Source organism: Canis lupus, chromosome 23 (genome assembly GCF_003254725.2).
Source record: "Canis lupus dingo isolate Sandy chromosome 23, ASM325472v2, whole genome shotgun sequence".
Taxonomy (NCBI): Eukaryota; Metazoa; Chordata; class Mammalia; order Carnivora; family Canidae; genus Canis; species Canis lupus.
The window spans coordinates 50,143,856-50,167,350 of NC_064265.1; the positions used below are offsets into that span (position 1 = coordinate 50,143,856).

At 37.2% G+C, this 23,495-nt stretch overlaps 1 protein-coding gene across 4 annotated transcripts in view; it reads left to right on the plus strand.

Annotated features, from left to right (window-relative positions):
* Positions 1 to 23,495, plus strand: part of KCNAB1 (potassium voltage-gated channel subfamily A regulatory beta subunit 1) — a 359,570-nt gene that overhangs the window by 290,375 nt on the left and 45,700 nt on the right. For all 4 annotated transcript variants that reach the window (XM_025436028.3, XM_025436029.3, XM_049099888.1 and 1 more), the window contains 3 exons: positions 1,940 to 1,984; positions 3,948 to 3,991; positions 15,143 to 15,229. In XM_025436028.3, coding sequence (XP_025291813.1) covers positions 1,940 to 1,984; positions 3,948 to 3,991; positions 15,143 to 15,229 — 176 coding nt within the window. The remainder of the gene's footprint in view (positions 1 to 1,939; positions 1,985 to 3,947; positions 3,992 to 15,142; positions 15,230 to 23,495) is intronic.

A 23,495-nucleotide genomic window follows, 5' to 3' on the forward strand; every position in this document is an offset into this window, starting at 1 on the left:
CTGAGGAAGGAGAGGAGCGTCACTGCGGGAGCCATTTCCCCCTGACACCCAGAGAACATCTAACCATCTCCATGGTTTGCAGAGCATACGCCTACCAGAAAACAGATTTACATACATCTTTTACAAACTGCCTTTCAGTCCTACGAATGAAAATCCAAGCTGTCCCCATGCTACAGAATATTGATATCAGTGCACAGCTGCCCCTACAAGACTGCTAAACAGATACACCACAGCATGGAGTCAAGTCTCTACAAGTAATTGCCACTAGCATACCTGGCTTCTGGTCCCAGGACTGCCATTTGCCTGCTGTGCTTTCCAGGCCAAGTTATCTAACTTCTCTGAATCTCCATTTCCCCACCTGTAAAATGGATGGCATAACTGCTCACCAAGTGTCATGCTGATAAAGTGAGATAAGGTGTGCAGAAGTGTTTTGAAAGCTGTGCTGTATCCCTGTAAGATACTCATATTCTCATTCTCCACCCACTCACAAGAGTTGCTGAAAATGCCTCCATCACAGTCCTTGATAATTGGCCAGGTTGCTGGCTACTCCGGCTATTTGAACATACACGTTAGTGTACACATGCATGTAGCCCACACATCTCACAAAAAGCCCAACTTTGCAAATACAAGTCTATATGGATAGGATCTGCAGCATTGGAAGGCCCAGCTGCTCTGAATCATCCAGAGGACTGCATTCATTTTTTATGATATTCCATCCAGCCTTTTGTGGAAGCTGTGAAAATGTTTGCTAAAGGAGACCTGGCTCCCCTGTGGCAGATTGCTGTTACACAGGGTATCGTGAGGTTGATGGATTAACCTGGAAAGTGCATCAGCCCTTCCTCAGTGTGTAATCTCCAGATGCACATATCGGTAGAGCTTCCATTACAGTGATTCAAATTACTTTTCGGGGAATTAACTTCAGCGGGTTGGGATTGCTGACATTTTCTACAAATTTTTCTTGTTGCAGCTAAGCTGTCAGAATTGTCACCCTTGTTCCCCATTGGTTATCATTAATCTTGTGAGGCTCTTATACCTGCATGCCCCGAGGCTTCAGCTCTACAGCTGATGGAATTAGAATTGCCTTATTTCAAATACTCCCAAAGTTTGGTCTTCATCTTTGAATCCCAAATGATTTTTTTTCTCCCAGACTAGTTCAATTGAATTACATACCTGGAGAAACCAAATTATACTGATATCTGCCTCTTGATCATAAATTCTGTGACTGTAGCTCTCAAGACATGTTTCCTTTTCCATCATGATGATACGATTGCCATTTCCTGCCCTTCCTTGGGTGTGGTTTGGAGAAGACAATAAATTTGCTGACAAGATTTCCATATTTCTTTCCCTTAGGAGTTAAGTGGTTAAAACCATGACTTAAAAATTTTAGGCCTGTTTTCCTACAATAACATTTCCATTTAATAAAACACTCAGAAATTTTGCTTCTGTTCACTGACTACTGTGCTTTATCATCCCTATTTCCCTGCAGTCAGTTACTGCCTGTGAAAGTCACACGGTTGGAAAGCCACTCGGGCCCATGGTCCTTGGCAGAAAGCTCACACTCAATGAACGTTATGTCAGATGCTAAATAAGTGTTAGTGGCTGCTTTAAATCCACTCACTGACCCTCTCATTTACCATTCCTGCCTCCCCTGCCTACCACTCACTCCCTTCGCCACACCCCCCAATCAGCCCTCCACCGCCCCTTCCAGGGAAAGGTCACTCCCCTTCAGCCTCTTCATCTAGGATCAGATTTCCTGTCCCCCCTCACCAGCTTCCCTTTGCCCCAATATTTCAGTGACACGAATTAACAAATGTATCTTTTTACCAGTTTTTTTTTTAAATAGGAGGCACGATAAATTCTTTCTGATGCTATACCAATATGACTCACTATAATAACTAACAATTTATTTAATATTTCTCTATGTTTGTCTAACATACAGGAGGTCCAGCCTGGTCATAACAACCAAACTCTACTGGGGTGGAAAGTAAGTTAAATACCTTTTCTTTTCCTTACTTGACAGGAAGCAACTACTAGTTCCTGCTTTTATCCTTTTGGGCAACCATTTTATGTCTAGTGTACTAAAATTAATTGGTTTGAGGAGAAAGATTATTTTTTTCAGCTTTGAAGGAAATAGCAGCCTAGGATTCAATTTTAGCAAGATGCCCCAAAGAAATTAGTGTAAAGCATGTGGTCACTTGTCACTAAGCAATTCGTGGAGATTTTCAAAGGCCAACCTCATACTTAGAACCATTTCCAAAATAGAGTTCAAATTTGGGGAAAAGAAAATAAGCATATAGCATCACGGAAGAAAGGCTGTCCGAATCTGCCAAAACTCAGAGACTTCTATGGAATGCAAAGATAAAAATATCTTGTCTGGCCCCACATGTGAGTATCCGATGGTTTCTGCAGAAGGTGTTAAAAATGTTGGTCAAAAGGACCGCCTTTTGAAGAATAACAGGAAGCTACCATAGCACTCACTGGCAGGCAAATGAAAGAGGCCCTTTGTCTGTTGTGGGATGCAAACAAATTTCACAGGACAAATTGGCCTCTTTTGAGCCTACTGGTGTTTGAATTCAGTACAACTTGGAAGTCCGGCTAGCTATTCCACATACCTTTTCACGGAAATCATAAATATTTCCATGGAGTCTTAACCAAAACAAATAACAAAAATACAAAAAGAACCCACAAACAAAACCTTATTTATCTCCCTGTAATTGAGAGGGCATAGTTATAAACAAAATTGGAGACAGAGGACATTGCCTTGGGAATCTTCTAATCAAAATGTATCCACACACGCACACTCATGTTTTATTGCTATTTTGAACCTATTTATGGTGAGTATGAAGACAGAAAGAATCTAGATTTTTATTCTTACCAACAGCTATATAAAAATCAAGCAACATGGTGCCTGTGAGAAATGTAGATTTACGTCATCTGTGCTCTGATTCATGGTGCTTCTGCAATGGTACTTAAAGCTTTGCCTATACATTTGAAATAAACAGGGAAAAAAGACACTCTGCAAGAAGCGCTATGTTGCTGAGTACTGCCTACAGTACTATCTTTTTTTTTTTTTTTTTTTTTTTTTTTTATTCATGAGAGACAGAGAGGCAGAGACACAGGCAGAGGGAGAAGCAGGCTCCCTGCAGGGAGCCCAATGTGGGATTCGGTCCCTGGACTCCAGGATCACGCCCTGGGCCGCAGGCAGGCGCTCAACCACTGAGCCACCCAAGCGTTCCTACATACCGTACTATCTAATGTTTTTATAAAAGATTCAAAATCCCCAAAGGCAAATGGTAAACAACTGTGTTTTAAAATGAGGTTGCCACAGGTAGTGATGTTGAAGAAACACTTCATGAATACTTTAAAACTCAAGGACCATGTTTCCTTCTAACTGCAGAGCTTGAGGATGGTCAGTGAACACAAAAGTCCTAGTTAGGTGTTTGTCTTCTTAGGATACTGATGTAAGAAAGACTCCTATCACATTTTAACAGAAAGTAATTGTGAAATTTCTTTTGCAAGTCAAAAGGCACTTCCAAATGTGCTTCCTTTCTCAGAAAAGCCAGTGTTCTCAGCAGCTCACAAACTTATGTCAAGGCTTTTTTGGGGGTGGCGGGGGTAGCGGTGCTTGGGATTAGTTAAGAGCAAGGTGGAAATGTTGAGCCATGTGTCACAGTTTGTACGGACAGAGTGTGTATGGCTGAGTTATTATTGATATTGTGTGATGAGAATCATGGTTAATTCATCACCTGGGGTCTCCAAAGACAAGGGGCTCAGTGCATTGTTCACCAGCCTTCTCTCCTCAACCTGTGATATAGAATTTGCCAAGAACGGGGTATAAAATTAGCAATTTGATCTAAAATGATTATTCCTCTGTACTTTTGAAACAGCAATTAAAAAAAAAAAAAGCACATCCCCACTCAAAGTCATTTGCTTCTTTTTCTTGTTAGAGCTGAAACGGAAAGAGGGTTGTCAAGAAAACATATTATTGAAGGTAGGTACAGTGCTTCCATTTTATCTTCATCTGTGGGCTGCTGATACAAGAAAGATATTAACCAAATAGGTTCAAAACCCATTGGAAGGGGGAAAATTCTCTATAAAAAGAATCACAATCAACCACAGTCTTTGAGTTTTAGTGTAGGCATGTGGTGATATAGAGAAGACAATTGGAAACACAAAAGAAAAAGGACAAATTTTCTAAAACTCTTCTCACAGCTATGCTAATATTAATAAAACACTCCCATAAGACATTTTAAAAAGAGCTTTATTGAGATATAATTTGTATACCATAAGTTTACCAACTTAAAGTGCACAGTTCATTGGTTCTGCAGAGTTGTGCAGTCATCATCATAAATTCAATTTTAAAACACTTCCATCCATTCAAAAAGAAACCTATTACCCACTAGCGGTCACTTCCCACCTTCTCCCTAGCCCAGGTAACCACTAATCTACGTTTGTCTCTATAAATTGGCTAATTCTGGAATTTTATGTGAATGAGATCGTACAATATGTAATACTTTATGACTGGCTTTTGTCACTTAGCATGATGTTCATCCATGTTGTGATACGTATCAATACTTCATTCCTTTTACGGCCAAATACAGTTCCATTGTATGAATAGACCACATCTTGTTTGTTCATTCATCAGGTAATGTACACTTGGGTTGCTTTCATTTTTTGACTTATGAATAATACTGCTGTGAATATCTGTGTACAAGTTTTTGTGTGGACATATGCTAAAACTTAAGTTTTATTTTAAATTTGTATTTTTAAAATTCCAATACAATTAATATACAGCATCTTATTAGTTTCAGATGTACAGTATAGCGATTCAGCAATTCCATGCATTACTCAGAACTTGTCACAATAAGTGTGCTCTTAATCCCCTTCACCTGTTTCATCTACACCCCCCCCCACCTACCTCTCATTTGGTAACCACCAGTTTGTTCTCTATATTTAAGAGTCTGTTTTTTGATTTGTCTCTTTTTTTCTTTGTTCATTTTATTCCTTAAGTTCCACATATAAGTGAAATCATGTCTTTCTCTGACTGACCTTATTTCATGTAGTGTTATACCCTCCAGATCCATCTATGTTGTTGCAAAGGGTGAGACTGATTTTTTTATAGCTGAGTCATATTCCATTATATATGTATGTATCACCTCTTTGTAATCCATTCATCTGTGGAGAAACACTGCCTTGCTTCCATATGCTGGCTATTGTAAATAATGCTGCAATAAACATAGGGGTGCGTATTATCTTTTTGAATTAGTGTTTCTGTGTTTCTTGGGTAAATACCGAGGAGTAGAATTACGAGATCACATGGTAATTCTATTTTTAATTTTTCAAGGAACCCCCATATGTTTTTTCTTCCACAGTAGCTCCACAAGTTTATATTCCCACCAACAGTGCAAAAGGGTTCCTTTCGCTCCACATCCACACAAACACTTGATTTTCCTTGCATTTTTTATTTTAGCCATTCTGATGGGTGTGAGGTGACATCTTATTGTGGCTTTGATTTGCATTTCCTTGATGATCAATGATGTTAAACATCTTTTCATGTATCTGTTGGCCATCTGCATATATTCTTTGGAAAAATATTTTTTCCAAAATAACTAAAAAATTTTGAGTTTATTTTTTTGTATGGTGTAATAAATACAATTTTATTCCTTCACATGTAGCTGTCCAATTTCCCCAAAACCATTTTTTTTTTTTTTACCCAAAACCATTTTTTGAAGAGACTGCCTTTTCCTCATGGTATATTCTTGCTTCCTTTGTTATAGATTAATTGACCATATAATCTTGGGTTTCTTTTTGGGCCATTTTGTTCCATTGATCTGTGTGTTTGTTTCTGTGCCAGTACCATACTGTTTTGAATTACTACAGCTTTGTAGTATATTTTGAAATCTGGGATTGTGATAATTCCAGCTTTGTCCTTTTTCAAGATTGCTTTGGTATTAAGGATCTTTTGTGGGTCCATACAAGTTTTAGGATTATTCTAGTTCTGTGAAAAATGCTGTTGATATTTTGATAGGAATTGCATTAAATCTATAGATTGCTTTGGGTAGTATGGATGTTTTGACAAAATTTTTCCTGGTCAGTGAGCATGGAATATCTTTACATTGTGTCGCCTTCAATTTTTTTCATCAGTGTTTTAAGGTTTTCAGAGTACAGGTCTTTCACCTCAGTTAAATTGATTCCTAGGTACTTTATTATTTTCAGTGCATTTGTAAATGGGATAGTTTTCTTAATTTCTCTTTTTGCTACTTTATCATTGTATAAAAATGCAACTGATTTCTGTATATTAATTTTTTATCCTATAACTTTATTGAATTCATTTTTCAATTCTAGTAGTTTTTGGTGGAGTCTTTAGGATTTTCTACATATAGTATTGTGTCGTCTGCAAATTTTACTTCTTCCTTACCAATTCAGATGCCTTTTATTCCTTTTTTTATCTGAGTGTCATAGCTGGGATTTCCAGTACTGTGTTGAATAAAAGTGCTAAGAATGAACATCCTTGTCTTGTCTCTGAGCTTAGGAGAAAAACTCTCAGTTTTTCACCACTGGGTAGAATATTAGTTGCTGGTTTTTCCTATATGGCCTTTATTATGTTGAGATATGTTCCCTCTAAACGTACTTTGTTGAGAGTTTTTATCATGAGTGGATGTTGTACTTGTCAAATGCTTTTCCTTCATCTGTTGACACGATCATACAGTTTTTATCCTTTCTCTTGTTGATATGGTATATCATGTTAATTGATTTGCAAACATGGAACTACTCTTACATCCCAGGAATAAATTTTGCTTGATTGTTGTAAATGATTTTTTTTAATGTATTGTTGGATTGAGTTTGCTGATATTTTCTGGAGGATTTTTGAGTCTGTGTTCACCAGAGATATTGACCTGTATTTCTCTTTTTCAGTGGTGTCTTTATCTGGTTTTGGTATCAGGGTAATGTTGGTCTCATTGAATGAATTTGAAAGTTTTCCTTCCTCTTTTGCATTTTGGAAGAGTTTGAGAAGAATAGGTAGTAACTCTTCTTTAAATGTTTAGTAGAATTCACCTATAAAACCATCTGGTCCTGGACTTTTGTGTGTTGATTACTGATGTAATTTCATTGTTAGTAATTGGTGTGTTCAAACTGTCTATTTCTTCCTGATTCAGTTTTGGGAGGCTATATGTTTCTAGGAATTTATCCATTTCATCTAGGTTGTCCCTTTTGTTGGCATATAATTTTTCAAGACTATGATAGTTTTTAAAGGGTGTTATATGCATTTTAAAAATTATAAAAAATTACTACTCAGAAACTGACTCATGGAGCCATTACTTTTGTGATGTTACTCAAAACTTTGTAGAGCCTAGAAATAAACATAGTATGGTCTTCTAGAACAATTATGTAGTAGAGTACTACTCTACTTCCTTGGGAGGATTATAAGAACTGTGAGGAATTTTTATGTATTTCTCATTTGTGTATATATAACAAAAATTTTATACTTGCACTAGTTGTAATAAAGGAAAAATGTTAAATGGGGCTATACAAATCTAAGATTTTTATAATTCTAGATCATAATTAACTATTAAGACAGATGATTTTTCTTCTTTTTAAAATTAGTTTCATTTATGAAATACCAAAGTCAATAAAAACATGAGATGTACTCTAACCTCACCACTTTAAACATAAAAAAATGAAATCCTCCCATTTGATTACCTCATATCAATCTACAATGTGAAAATCTGGTACATGTCCTTCCCAACTTGTCCCCACAGTTAAATTGATGTATCTATCCATACTTACATATAAATACAAGAACATAAGTATGAAACCAATGGAATCAAGCTATAGATATTAACCTAAAGTTTACTTTTTCACAATTAAATAATTTTAGACATATATGCATCCACATACACATGATTTGTAGGTTATGTTTTGTTTTTATTATTATAAAGAATTATACAAATGGCTATCCTTATGTACTGGAAGCAGCATTGTTAGGTCAAAGAATAATGCATACTTTAAATTATTTTCTTAAAAGAAATATACCAATCTGATGGATGATCTGGTTTTATTTGTTTAGTTATACATTCATTTATCTAGGAGTATGAACTCCTTTTCATAATTTTGTGCTTCTTTTTCTGGAAACCAACTTTTCATGTTCTTAAGCTATTTTTCTTTTGAGTTGTTATTAGCTTTTCTTGATCTTATTAATTTTCAGTAGTTCTTTGTATATTAATAATGTTTACTCTTGTGAACATGACTGACTGAACATGTCAGTGACATGTGTTACAAATAATTTCTTCCAGGCTGTCATTTCACTGTGAAGTTTTCTTCCTCCCCATGAACCTAATCTGAAAGATAATGTTAAGGGGCGCCTGGGTGGCTCAATTGGTTAAGCGTCTGATTTCAACTCAGGTCATGATCTCAGGGTCCTGGACCAAGCCTTACATCATCAGGCTCCCCACTCAGCAGGAGTGGGAAAGGAGTCTGCTTGTCCCTCTCACTCTGCACCTCTCTCCACTTGTGTGCTTGCTCATTCTCTCTCTCTCTCTCTCTTTCTCTTTCTCTCTCAAATAAATGAATAAAAATCTTTTTTCAAAAAAGAAAGATAATGTTGAATTTGAAGACAATCATTGCAGTTTAGAAGTTAAAAATCTTTATTAACCTATAGAGAGAACTTGGAAGTATCTTAGACTTCCACTGGAAAAAAAAATAATTTTGGCATTCAGTCATGTAACATAGAGCACCTGGCTGGCTCACTCACTTGGCATGTGACTCTTGATCTTTGAGCCCCACATTGGACATAGAGATTACTTTAAAAAAATTTTTTTAATTAAAAATGGAGATTTTTGAAGCCAGATCTTGGAGAATATGTTTATATTTATGTTTCATATCTATAAATAATTTTTAACAGTAATAATTATATCAGTTTCCAAAGTTTTTGTATGAGTTTGGTATTTTTCACTAACTTTTAATATATTTGTAAGCACTAGGCTTTGAAACCAAACAAACAGTGGCTCAAGTTTCAAATGTGTCATTTATGAGGTAGGGGACTTTGTGCAAGTTACTTAACCTCACTAAGCCTCCATCTCCTTGGTTATACTATGGGCTATAAATATTCCACCTCACAATGTTACTATACAGAGACTAAAATTAGATAATTCACATTGAGCACTGTATCTGTCACATAATAAGCACTTAATAAATGTTATTTTTATCATTATCATCATCATTCTTAATAGTGCAACTGTTAGTTTTCATACCACGAATAAGGGCACCCTTTACTAAGTAACATTCTAAGACCACCACAGTGAATAAGCTCATTCTAGCATGAGAAAAAAATGTCAAATTCCCAACCCAAACAAAATCCCTTCTCAAGCCATAGTGTCCAATTTGACATTGCAAAGTAAAACCTCTTAAAACTGTTACCTACTCTAGTACTTGCCTGCGTGACTTGAGTCATCTACCATGAAGTCTGTCCATAAGAAATAGCCATCCCCCACCAAAAAAGAAATAATCCGTATTAGCTTGTTGTACCAAGCTGAAAAACAAGGCAGCAGTGTGCTACCTAAAAAGTTCTTGTCCCTCTTTTCTTTTTAATCTAACTGATTCAAAAAGAGATTTAGGAAATGGTTCAGGATGTCAGTCAACAGAGAACATAAAATCGAGGAGAGAAAGAATGGAGAAAAGGTTGCTGTGCTTTTATTAAATCTCCATTGCTTTAATATTTACCAGTGTGTCCATAATTTCAAAATTCTCTCTTTTCAATCAGTTTTTTCCTAGCCTCAAAGAACTTAACAGAAATACCTTAAATTCTCTGTCCCTTTAAATAAGTCAGGAAATCTCTTAAAAACTAATCTCTTGGGATGGATAAACCAGTTCAGCTGAAATTCTGACTGACCCAGATTCAAACTTTAACACAAAACTTCAGGCTTTCGAGACCAAAGAATTGGAATGATTTATTAGTATGTTTATTTAGTAGTTCATAGTTTCAGCTAAAGACAAAGATGTTAATGAGTCCAAGAGCATCAGCTGAAAGGATATTTCTAGGCAGGCTGAAATTAGAGAATTGAATGAATTTTGTAGAGAAAAGAAAAGGGAGGACATGAGATTTCTAGACCCAAAGTTTGAAGAGGTTCACAAATCATTATCCTTGGGTTTCACTGATAGTTGTTTTGTGATGGAGGTGACCTTACTGAATACCAGAGATTCTTATGCACAATAAATTTAGAAAGTGTTCTTAGAGGCCAAGACAGAAGTCCAATTCATGTAGGGTTCAGGCCACTTGAGTGCTGATGACCTTGGCCACCTGAGCTGGTTTACAGAGTGTAAAATGAGCTTGACTTGCACATAATGCAGTTTTGAAAAAAATCATATGAAAGACTTTTTCAGTAAGCCCAAGGTCCTTTACTTGGATCCTGTTAGGAACAGCATGCTCCTTAGATTCACAAGGCGGAGGTAGAAATTTCACAGCGGGAGGTTTACTATATCCATTTAGAATCCCAAGGTCCTGTCAAGCTCTGAAAGTCTATTCATTCAGCCATTCTACAAACATTCGTTAAGCCCCAGTTTTTTGCCGGTGTTAAAATATAGCAGATCAAGTTTCCTTAGTATCTTATATGAAAGAATAGAATTAGGTTGGTAAGTCAAATTAGAAGACTAAGTAAACTGCTTTTATTGGCAGAGGCTGTGTCTGAGTGTACATTTGTCCTTCAGGTGAATGACCGTTTTGTTATGTGATTGAAAACATAAACTCACTATCATTTTAGGAGTAGGAGAGGAAAATGATCTGAGGAACTACTTAGACCTTTTCAGTGAATGGCAAATGCCAATCCCAACTTATCTGGATGTTTATTTTTAAAATATAATTTATGATTTTTTTCAATGAAAGATTACATTTCTTAACAGATGGCTTCACCACAAATTCCTTCCCAACGTTCCATGTTCCTACTAAACTGAAATCGCCCACTGAGAATAACCGTGTTTCACAATGGGAGGGGCAGCACATACGTTATTCTAATACAGCCAGTTTTTATAAAAAAAAAAATAAGCAGATATATCTTGAGTCATAACTGAGAGGTCTGCCGAGAAGAAGGTGGGAAGTTATATACAGAAAGAGTGTTCTTCGTTTAAGGCAACATTTTTTTCAAGCTAGAAAGGAAAGCAAATGTGTGGATACAGTATGTTTGAATAGAACCCTTGCAGAATCTCCAGGCTACCAATTTCCTTGTTTCTACTCGTTCAACAGGCAACACTGAACACCTGGTCCATTTCTGACCATGCCAATCTGCTTAACTTCTGGAATGAGCATATTTCTTTAGATATCTATGAAACAGGCTTACATTGAACTAAAGTTTACCTTATGAACAATACAGTTCCTATTAATCTTCGGAACCTAAAAGAAAAATGAACTTAGACTTCTTTTTACTATAGTTACTTGAAAGCTATTTTCTTTACATAACATAATTTATTAGCCCATGGACTTTTGAGGAATTGCCAGTTAACTTGCAGACATCTTCTCAAGGACAGGGAGCCTTTTCTCCTGCTTCTGCTATATTCACTCCTACAGACACAGGGTTAGTGCCGAGGAAAAGGCTCATGTCAACAGTGCCTTCAGTAAGTGCATTCACTGCACTGGCACACTTATCTGCCTTATGTTCTGATTAGCTGCCCAGATGCCCCTCTGCAGCCAGGGTCACTGCATTTTTGCATGTGTAACTTAAAACTATACCTGGCCCCAAGCCAGTGTTCAACAAACATTTGCTAAGTGGAGCCGGAATGTGACTATTTGCTTATTGGAGATGAACCCTAAATGGCTTTCAAGGAGACATTTATTGAGTTTGTCTTGATGTTGCTACAATTTAGCTATTTTTACAAGATTAAGGCATTCCAATGGGAAAGGACAGGAGTGCCTGATTTGGTTTGTAGTCACATGAAAGATTAAAGCCAAAAGATCATTTCACTCTATTTTGTCTTTGGATAGATGAGGAAACCAAGACCCAAAGAGGCTAAAACACATCAGCAAAGTCATTCAGCCAGCCCAAATTAGTACCCTGGATCCCAAACCCTTTGCCTCACCTGCACAGAGACCTTGCCTCTGAATGCTAGGCTGGTCCATCCAACTGCCAAGAGCTCTGTGTGCTTGACTAATGTGCTCCTCAGACTTATGTGGCTCCCACCAATCTGCTTTCCCCCTGACTTCCCTGTCCTGCTAATAGTCACTTCATTTTTCAGGCCAAAAATCTAAGGGTCGTCCTTGATTTCTTGACCTCCATACTCTGTCCAGCACACCAGCAAGTCCCCCCATTTCTACTTACACAGTTTGTCTCATATTTGAATGCTTCATCCTGACTTGGCCCACTTGCTTTGCTGCTGTGACCTCTCACTGGCCTCCCTCCCTGCTTCCACCCCTGCCTCCTCCAGGTCATCCCCAGCAGACCCATGAGCAGCTCAAAATGGAAATCCGATAATGTCATTCCCCCTATTGAACTCCTCATGTCCCAGCCCCTCATCGATGATGTTCTATCTCAAAGTAAAACCCAGAATTTATACCATGTATTTCAAGACTTCATGTGATTGAGATTTTCAAAGTTGGGAGCAGAGTCTCTTAAAGGCACAATCTCCTACTTCATTTCAAAGTCATCGTGGGAATTCAGGTGGATCACTGACATGATATAGCCCATCATTTCTTATTTTCTCTTGTGACTATACTTGAATCTCAGCTTAAATATCAAGGAAAAAAAAATGCCTTCCAGAGAAAGAATTAAGAGGCGAAGAACGTCCAATAACAGCAAGACTAACCTTCGTAGCAAACCATTATTTATGGGTGCACATTACTACCTTGAACAAATGAACCTGTGCCAGAGATGCTCTCACTATACACTGTTTGCTCCTTGGAGAGAAAGACGGTGTCCATGTATCTTTATACCCCCAGGGCCCTGCGCAGTTTGGGGATCATATTGGAATTTAGCCCATGCTCAGGGCCTGGGAGAGGAAATGACTCAAGTCACCACACAGCACTACAAAGGGGTCGAACCAGCTGCAGCTTTTTCTTGTTACTTTCTGACCATGCTGAGCTGCTCAGAAGAGACACTAGGAGATAGGGCCATTATCAGAAGAGGGGGCACTTGCTTCCAGTACCAGGAAGGGCCAGAACTGTCACTAAATGCCACTCTCCAAAACCAGGAGGTCCAGTGAAAATCTTTAGCATTTAGTCTTTGGCGCCTCTCTTTCTGAACCTTTCCAGATGTGAGCACCACTATGGTAATTACTGCATTTCTATAGACTGTTGTGCTTACAGAGTGTTTGACAGCTGGTTTAATTTGCTCTTCCAGAGCAGTGATCCTGTTATCTCTGCTGCAGATTAGAGACATGGGTCACCAAAAAAAAGGGGGGGGGGAGAGGTCAAATAACCCAAGTAGAATCACACAGCGTACAAAAGTACAGATTTTCAAACTTTCCAACCTGTGATGCCCTATTGTTTGTTCGTTTGGCTGTTCTGTCCTCCCCTTACTTCTTCCATACATATAATTGCTTCCAAAAAGTGGCTCATATCATAGTGCTTTTTAAGGTAAATTTCATTTCAAGCAGCCCCTTGAAACACCTGTCTGCCTTAAATTCTTCATCAATGCTGCTTTTTAACAAGCCACCATCACAGACAGTCCTTTCTCAATGAATGAAAAATATTTCCGGAACTATATCCAAGCACTTCATTTTCCTGTCAGAAAAGTAATTGTGGCTGGCTGGTAAACCAGGTTGAAAAATCAAATTTAAATGAGCCAAATTTAAATTTATAAGAGCCTCATTTAACATGCAATTAATTTTATGCCTATAATAAAAAGAGAAAAACCATGGGTCTTCCTGAGGAATTAACTAGGCTGATAAGGAAGTGCTATGCCTCATGGAAATGAGATAAGATGATTCTTGAACTGTCATCCTTTTGGTTGCATAATATTATATACAATACATTCTATTTCAGGGATGTATTAATTTTACTGAAATCATTTTTTCTGAGTTCTCACAGGAATGTGACCAAATGGTTAGGGCTAAAACTTAGATTATCAGTTCCAGATTTTTTTTAAGTTCTCATTTTCTCCTTTATATTACCTAAGTCTTTTTAGCTTCTAGTGTTTTTAGTTTCTTCCCCAAAGAACAGGGAATAATAGAAATGGTAGAGCTCAGCTATATTTAAGCTTCCTCAAACTTTGTTCTAATTAGTAAAATGTTCAGCAAAACCTTCATTTGCCAATCCTTTTATTCCTGTTACAACCCATGTGTGCATTAAGGTGGGGTTGGCAGTCATTTGTTTCTGATTTATACTATTTTAATGTTTTTGATGTGCAATAAATATATCCCATTCCAGTGTAAGCCCATTAAGTTATTCATAACATGACGGCAATTTGCATTTTTCAAGAAGAAAGAAGTGAAACTCTTAGCTACTTTTTATTCTAAACTTTGCTCCTGGATACTGCCACAGATGAGTCACTGTGAAAGATCATTACTGAGGATGTTTTCTAATGGGATAAGACTACTAAAATCATTGAGAAAATTATAAGACTTTTTTTAAAGATTTATTTACTTATTTTAGAGACAGCAGGGGGTTGGGTCAGAGAGAGAGTCTAAAGCAGACTACATGCTGAGTGTGGAGCCTGATGCAAGGCTCAGTCTCACAAACCTGAGACCATGACCTGAGCTGAAACCATGAGTCAGACGCTGAACTGACTGTGCCCCCCTTTAAGACTTCTCTTTGTTGAGGACAGCCAGCCTCTGGTATATTTTTTAAAGGTTCTAGGGGCCAATTAATACATCATTGCATTCAATATCTTTTTGAAACTAATAGTGTTTTTTTTAAAGTAAATTTTTGTAGGAAACCAAACTTTATATCTTTTTAAAATTGTATTTAAATTCAATTAATTAACGTATAGTATATTATTAGTTTCACAGGTAGAGTTCAGAGATTTCTCAGTTGCATATAACACCCAGTGCTCCTTACATCAAGTGCCCTCCTTAATGACCATCACCTGGTTACCCCATCCCCTCATCTTCCTCTGGTCCAGTGACCCTCAGTTTGTTTTCGGGAGTTAAGAGTCTCTTTAACTATCTCTAATAGTGCTTACATTCATACCTTTTGTGTTTTTCCTGCCTCTGTTCCCAGGATTGAAAGGCTCCCTCCAGAGGCTGCAGCTGGAGTATGTGGATGTTGTCTTTGCAAATCGACCAGACAGCAACACCCCTATGGAAGGTGAGTGAAGAAATTTGATAGAAGACTTTAGAGTTATTGATTCTAGCTTGATGATTTATTTCACTAACAGTAGGAAATGAAATATATTCAGACCGATTTGGTTGAATGTGAAAAACGAACACCTTTACAGTCGATGTCTTTCGGCCTCAGCATTTACCCTCAAGCCCAGAACTCTGCATCCTGCATCTTGCATCTTCTTTCATTTTTGAAGCGTTTGCAGACATTGGAATTGTGGCTCCTGCCGGTTACAGTGCTCACTCTTTCCAGGTTCATTTCACTTCTGAAATTTCATCAACTGAAACAATAAAATTAATTGGAAGGGGAGTTTATAACCCAGCCATCATTATTTTGGAGTAAGTCCCTCGATGATCTTCCTCTTTTGTAATGACTAGGTCTGATTAGCTTCCAATCTGTGGTAACAAGAGCTAAGTGCTACCATGAGCAGAGGTTTTACAGGAGTGACTACAAAATGAGACTCCTTAGTTGCAATTTGGCTTTTGATTCTCAAGGATTTGCAACATTTTATTCCCATTCTGTTACAGCTGTTTGAAGACAATAGTCAGGCATCTTCCTGTGGAAACCTTGAGAATGTTCCTCTAAAACTAAATTTTCATCAATTTACAGTTATTTTTGGAGTCTACCTAAGATGATTGAGAAAGAAGATAGTTTTTGAGGACAAATTAGAATGTTCATGTCAATTGAGATTCAGTAATAGGGGTTAAACTTACCTGAGGCGAATAAGAACAAAGATATTGGGGCACCTGGGTGGCTCAGTATAGTTGAACGTCTCTACCTTTGGCTCAGGTCAGGATCCCAGAATTGTGGGATCAAGTTCCACATCAGGCTCCTTGTAGCAGGCCTGCTTCTCCCTCTGCCTGTGTCTCTGCCTCTCTCTCTCTCTCTGTCTCTCTCATGAATGAATAAATAAAATATTTTTTTATTCCTTTTTTAAATTATTTTTTAAGATTTTATTTATTCATTCATGAGAGACACAGAGAGAGAGAGAGAGGCAGAGACACAGGCAGAGGGAGAAGTAGGTTCCATGTAGGGAGCCCGACATGGGACTCGATCCCGGGTCTCCAGGACCACGCCCTGGGTAGAAGGCAGGCGCCAAACCGCTGAGCCACCCGGGGATCCCCTAAAATCTTTTTAAAAAGAACAAAGATATTTGGGGGATATGAGAGGAAAAAATGTTCTGGTCATTTGAGGCTTGTAATATACATTTACACATTTTCAAAGAATTAGAATAAGGTAATTCTATTTACTATTCAAAATTACACTGAAGATAAATTTGTCCTTGATGATTCAAAAGGTAGTCCGGGATCTCATAATAAATCAGGTGTTATAAAGATTTATTCATGCTTAGAGGGTTATAGAAGTTACAAATGATTGTACATGTGGAAGTATATATGCATTTTTCTGTAGGTTGCATTTCTGAGCAAAAAAAAAATATCCTGGAAATTATTTTCCTCATCATTTATCTCTTAACTACAGAGAAATATTAAAAATATATATTTATATATCTAATTTTCTCTTAGAGTTTTCTGCTTTCTTGATTCTGAGTAAATCAGGAGTTTATTATATGGCAACATCAGTGTTGGAAAATCATAAGAATTATCCATGGAAATGACATAAAAATAGATATTTTTATCAAGGCAAAGAATAGGTATTTCATAAAGCAGTCATAAGCATCTTACTAGTGTAAGAAGTGCTTATTGCAAGGATAATATGATGTCACATTCTCCTCAATGACACATTTAAAGAGAACACGAAAGCTATCTGATGAACAAAAGCATCGAATAAAATGCTATTTGGTGGGGGCTTGTGAAAACTGAAATTGTTTTCCATTTTAAATGCCTAATGCCACTATTTTCTCCTTTGAAAAAGAGTCCTTTGCAATTACACCATGTACAGGATAGAAGAGCATTTGGGATTTTTCCAGGTGTTGGGTTTTTGTTTTTTGTTTTGTTTTGTTTTCGCTCATTTTGCACACTCTACCCCATGTCTAATTTTAGAGATACAATGCAGGAGTCTCTCAAACAGAAAACATTATAATTTGCATTATATAACTATAGAAGGAGGAAGTTCTTAATTAGGATCTAAGCTATGTGATATTGATAAGATAATCAATTGTGTCTGTTGTGTAAACACTGATAATGTGCTGAAATTTAGTAGAAGGGAGCTTCAGAGTGCTAAACAAACAAAAAACAACATTAAAAACATGAGATTGCTGCCCCGTAGAAATTGTAACTGCAGCATTGTCCATCCAGCCTTTGCCAGAATTGGAGAACATGTTCATTTTTCCTCAGTTTCTCATATAAAATTCCACAAAGCGGAATATTTTATCAAGCTATTTTATCAAAAGTCATTGTCCAGGTTCAGAAGTCTAGTGAAGGAGACCAAACAACAGATATTTACACTTGATGATAAGGTCAAGGCACATGGCTTTTTGTAGCTCTGCAGCCATCCACCACTTCATGCTGGAATGTAGTCAGCTCCCCCCACCCTCTACCATCCACTCCTAGCTGGCCTATCAGGCTCTAAAGCTCATTCCTTTGGGAGGATTTAGCAGGGACATACCACAGAAATTCCTCAAGCAGGACTTGTTCTAGATTGAAATAGCTCCCCTGTAATTTCTCCCTGGCTTTCAGAAAATGTGTATCCTTAAACTTAGTATACTCATTTGTTCCAAGGTGGGCCCGATGGAGATGCCAGTATAATACTTATTCTCTGCACTTAGTGTCTTTTACTTCACTGTAGCAGAGGGCAGTGCCAATCTGGGCAATAGAGAGAAGAAACAGGAAATAAGAAGAAAAGGAGAAATAGGGGCACCTGGGTGGCCCAGTCAGTTAAGTGTCTGCCTTCGGCTCAGTTCGTGATCCCAGGGTCCTGGAAATCAAGCCCCACATGGGGCTCCCTGCTCAGTGGGGAGTCTGCTTCTCCCTTTCCATCTGCCACTCCCCCCAGCTTGTGCTCTCTCTCTCTCTCTTACTTTCTCTCAAATAAATAAATAAAATGTTTAAAAAGAAAAGAAAATGAGAAATAGGGATTGCCAGGAGGCCTTGGGTGCATTTGCTCTCCTAAAAATGGCATCTAAGCTATTTCTGGATTCCATGTTGTTATTAAGATTCATTTTTGCAGTGATTTTGTAAGTCATAAGTTGTGTGTGAGTGAAGCTTGTAAATGTACAATGGAGTCTACCTTAGAGGGCTATTAGTGTTTCTAAAAACAGTACAGAAAGTAAATGTTACATATAATCAAAATTACCCTTCAAAATCTTACAGTAGCTGTTAGTCCATATTACTCTATAGTTTTTAATTATTTTTCAATTTCCTCTGCAAATACAGTGACAGAACCATCACTGGATACTTGCCCAGCCCCTAACTCCCATTTTTTACATTTTGAAATGGCCAGAAAATCCTTAATATCATTCACATACTTTTTTTTTTTTGTTTCAGTAACTCATATTGGCAATTTTAGGCTTGATTGCATCCATTCCTGTCTAATAGAAGTGATGCAACGTTGGCTGCCAAATGCATATTGATGAAGTTTCATATATTAAATCTACATATGTTGGCACTGTGCTGCATGTGTATATTGGGATAGCTCATATTAGAGCCTTAGCATTTGAAAATCATTTTTATTGGTTTCAATTATTCCTATCAACTCCATGGAGCCACAACACATGCTAAGCTATAATTTGGGTGAGACACCTGTTTTAAACCCCAGGGACCTAATGAGAGAGCCCAGCCTGGCTTTCTAAGACATGTTTTAAATAACTTTGACTTAAGTTTATTAAAATGCCAACCCCATTCATTTGATTTGCACCTTGAAAGGATGTTAATTGGGAACATTTCTAAAATAAACCAAGATGAGTTTCATTCAGTTTCTGTGTATCATATAGCATCCAACTGAGCCAGAGAAGATTAGCAGTAGCATCTTCTTCCTAGTCTATAGGCATCATATATCCAATTAGTTGTTGTCTTTTTTTTGGAAAACCAATAGACAAAAAGTGAATCCTCTCAAAAGAATAGCTGTAAATTCCAAACGTGTAATCAGCGGAGAAAGTGGTAAGACACAATTTGCAGTCTGCAACCTTGGGATGCAGTTACATTTTGCAGCCATGGGAAGATGTTTCTGACAATAGAGGAGAACTCTTGTACTTTTTCCTCTGTCCTTCTTGTTTATTTTTTCCGGTTCACCTAGTAGTAAGTCATTTTTCTTTCACAGCATCTGCCACGCCATCTGTCTCTGCTACAATATCTGGCATCGATGGCATGTGTTCCAATCCCAGAAAAAATCAGCCCCATATCCCATTTCTTTTTTCTTATGCTGCTGTATTCTTACCAGTAGAGTCACGGACAGTTCCTTGTGCTCTGTGCTACTCATATTCTTAATTCTCTCATTTCCATAAATCCTAGTGTGTATTTCAAAATCTTCTCTTGAGCTCAAAAGAAACTTAATTCCAACATGAGTCATGCTAGACAGGGATAGACACAGCATTTGTGGGTCCGAGGACCTGTCCTAGGAGTTTTTTGGTTTGGTTTTCTGTCATTCCCAAGTGCCAGGCTAATTTCTCTCTCTCTGTACTATTCTCATTGCCAGAGAGGAAGTGATTGAGCATTACTAGAGGGCAAGAAAGGAGTCTACAAACCATGTACTACTTGTGAATAACAGAAAAAAGAGGGGACCTGTTTTTGTTTTCATAGCCCTTTAAAAGGGAGAGAAGAAATCCCACTAATTTGTTGATCTGAGAATATGATGATTTTTAACTAAAATCAAATTTTAATTTAAAAAACATTTGGAATTGAGCCTTCTGACTTTTATTTAAAGTGCTTTTTGCCAAAACTTGTTAATCTCACAGACTCCTTTAGTCATTAGATGTTATTCCCAACCTAATACAGTTCAAATTATTTACATTTAAAAAATTTTTTCCTGCTAGCTGGTCAATGCTAATGTAAGTTATACAGACATAAATAACTCAGATGTCTTTTTTAGATGAGACAAGATCAAAGTTAGCTTCACTTAGTTCCCACAATATCATCATGTCAAACAGCCCATTCATTCCATAAGTATTTACTTCCTTCTAAGCCATCTTGTTTGGTGTTCCCAAATGCAAGCAGGAATCCATGGATATTCAAGAATATAGGATACCTAATGATAGCTCAGAAAATACCAGAACGTAACAAACATTGCACCATCCCAAAATTTCTCTGTATTTTTCAATTTCAGAATACTGGATCTAGATATTTAGTATCCAAAGCAAAGATTTCAGAACAAAAATTAATGACCTAGAAATACCACCTAAGCATAATGGATCATCCATTCTACCTTTATATTGTTTTATCTTCCCTGAAAGACACTCTCAGGTTTTCCCCCAAAACATAATAATAGCAGGAAGAAATCTTCTGCAAATAGTCACTAGCAGGACTTAATATTATGCAAGTCATATGTTTATTTGAATTTTCTATTAGCTACACCCAAAAGATAAAAAGAAACACATGAAAACAATTATAAAAATATACTTCAGGAGTGATTGGCTGGCTCAGAGCATGCAACTCTTGATCTCAGGCCTGTAAGTTCAAGCCCCACATTGAGTGTAATGATTACTTAAAAATAAAAAATCTTTATATATATATATATGAATATATATATGAATAAATTTAATATACATCATAAATTCATATATATGAATAAATTTACTATATTATAAATTTATATATATGAATAAATTTAATCCAACGTATAAAAATATTTCAACATGTAATCAAAAAGTATTAATGAGATTTTTTTCACCCTAAGTCTTTGAAATCTGTTGTGTTTTTCACCCTTGTAGCGTGTCTTAATTTGGATCAGCCACATTTCAAATGCTTAATAGCCATGTGACAACTTAGCTGTCCCAGCCTTTCAAACCAGAAGGTTAAATTGACCTAATGGGCTCTAGAGGCCCTCAGACAACTGAATTTGACCACAAACAGGTCTATAAACTTTACTTCCAGTCTGGCAGAGCACCAGGCACATAGTAGGTGCTCAGTAAATACTTATGTATGTATGTATGGATGGATGTTTCAACGAATGAGTAAGCACATGTTGAGTGATTGAATGAGTGAAGCTCTAAAGTTAAATAGATCTGAATTTATTTTTCTCTCCTTCAAAACCTGTCTTGGTTTCCTAGTATCTGCAAACATCCTGGCACCTGGTCTACTTCACATTTTTCAGGGTGATGTTAAGGACAGGTTGCTGGCAAACATCCCCAGGACGCCCTTACATTCCATTTCTTCTCGTAGCAACAACAGCAGCATCTAGATGCCAGGTGTTTCTCCAGAAATCTGACTGATACCTAAATGAGCAGAAATGAATGGAGGCATGATTCCTTGGCAGTTCAGTTGCCCCTGAGGTCTACTATATCAAATTAAAATTATCTAATGCATTTCATTTATGATCCTGGCCAGGATGCTCCTAAGAGCCTCTAGAACCCATCAGATCAGTTTAATCTTCTGGTTTGAAAGGCTGGGACAGCTGAGTTTTCAAGAAATTAATTTGGAGAAAATGATTTTCATATCCAAGAAGATGAGCCAAAACCTACCAATCCTGTGGTGCAAAAAAAAAAAAAAAGTGTTCCAATTTTACTAAATCAGTTTTATTTCCATTTTAACTGCAAATTCACCAAAAATTGCACTGCTATTATAGACCTATTCAGCTGATGGTTTTATCCTTTACAAAACAATAAGACGTTTCATAAAAAGAAATTTATTTCATCCATTCTAAGTAACAACATTGGTGATGGATGGATTCACTTTAGTTCTTTTGGTATGTCTTTTTATAAAGTCTCATGTTTCTATTCACTATGGACCTCTTCATTGGAACAATATTTCTGCAGAGTGGACTGGGGGACCTTAGATGGGGAACACAGCTTCAAAAACTGGCTTTTTTTTTTTTTTTAAATCCTGGCTTTTTAACTAGACTGCACACCCACGGCAAGTTACCACCCTCACTGAGGCTTAGGGTTCTCACCTGAAAATGGAGGTCACAGAAAGTGAGTAACTCTGTATAGGAGGGGAAAACAAGCATAAGCCCTTTTTCTAGAATGTCCTGTAAAATGTACATACCTATAAAACTCCACTGTTTCTGGATTTCTTCTCAGAGATGACCATAGGAGAAATCCAAGGCCCTGAAATTACAATGTGAAGAAAATCAAATAAAGGTGCCCAGGCTGCAGAGGCAACCAGGGTCTTCAGTGAGGTCACATGGAAATCAAGGCACAGCACTGGCTGTGAAATTTCCTTCTAGCCCATCGTTTCTCCCTGGAACTTTGTTCATAAATCCTCCATGCCCTTTATAATTAGTGTAATCAGATTTTCCAGGGTTAATCTATTCACTCGAGCCTGTGATTTTATTTTCAAGTCTACCTAGAAAAAACTCAGTATGAGGATTTACTCATTCATTCAGTTGAAATTCACTGAATATCTACCATATGCCAAGCATTTTTCCATGCACTGGAAGAAGTTAATAAATTAGGCAAACATCCTGCCTAGATCCTAGAAATTACATTCTTGTGGGTGAGACAGGCAATAAGTAAGAAAGCTACATTAGATGATGATACTAGTATGAAGAAAAAAATAAATCCTGGGAAGAGGATAAGAAGTGTGAGGGGTAGATTTTAGATACCGTGTCCAAGGGAAGTCTGAGGAGCATATAGGGGGAATAGCCTAGCCTCCCACAAAATAGGAAGGGTGTAACTTTGGATTCAGACACTAATTGAGGTCATCTTTCTATTTCTCCCTAGTTGTGTCGTTTTAAACACTTTATTTAACCTCCCTTATCCTTATAACTTTCCTTATCTATAAGATAGAGATACTAATTTCTACTCTATAGAGTTATTATGAAGATTTTTTGGAATGATATATACAAAATGCGTAGAATGTTCCTTAGTACACAGTAATTACTAAAAAAAAGTTGAAGCTATCTTTTTATGTTGTTGTTGTGTGCATGGTCCTGCTGTGAATTTGTCATGTGGGAAATGACCTTGAAGTACTAGTAGCCTCCAAGTCCACTACTAGGCAATCGTAGAGGTCCCAAAACAGAAAGGCTCACACAACAAATTAAGATGCATGGATCACATAGCTTATTAAGTCAAATAAAATGCATAGTGAGAAGCACAAAGGAAGAGATAGGGGCAATTAAAAACAATTAGGATAGATTATAAACAGGGAGAGGGACCCAATGACATGAATCTTGGAGCCTGCAGTGTTCGTATGGCCTGTTT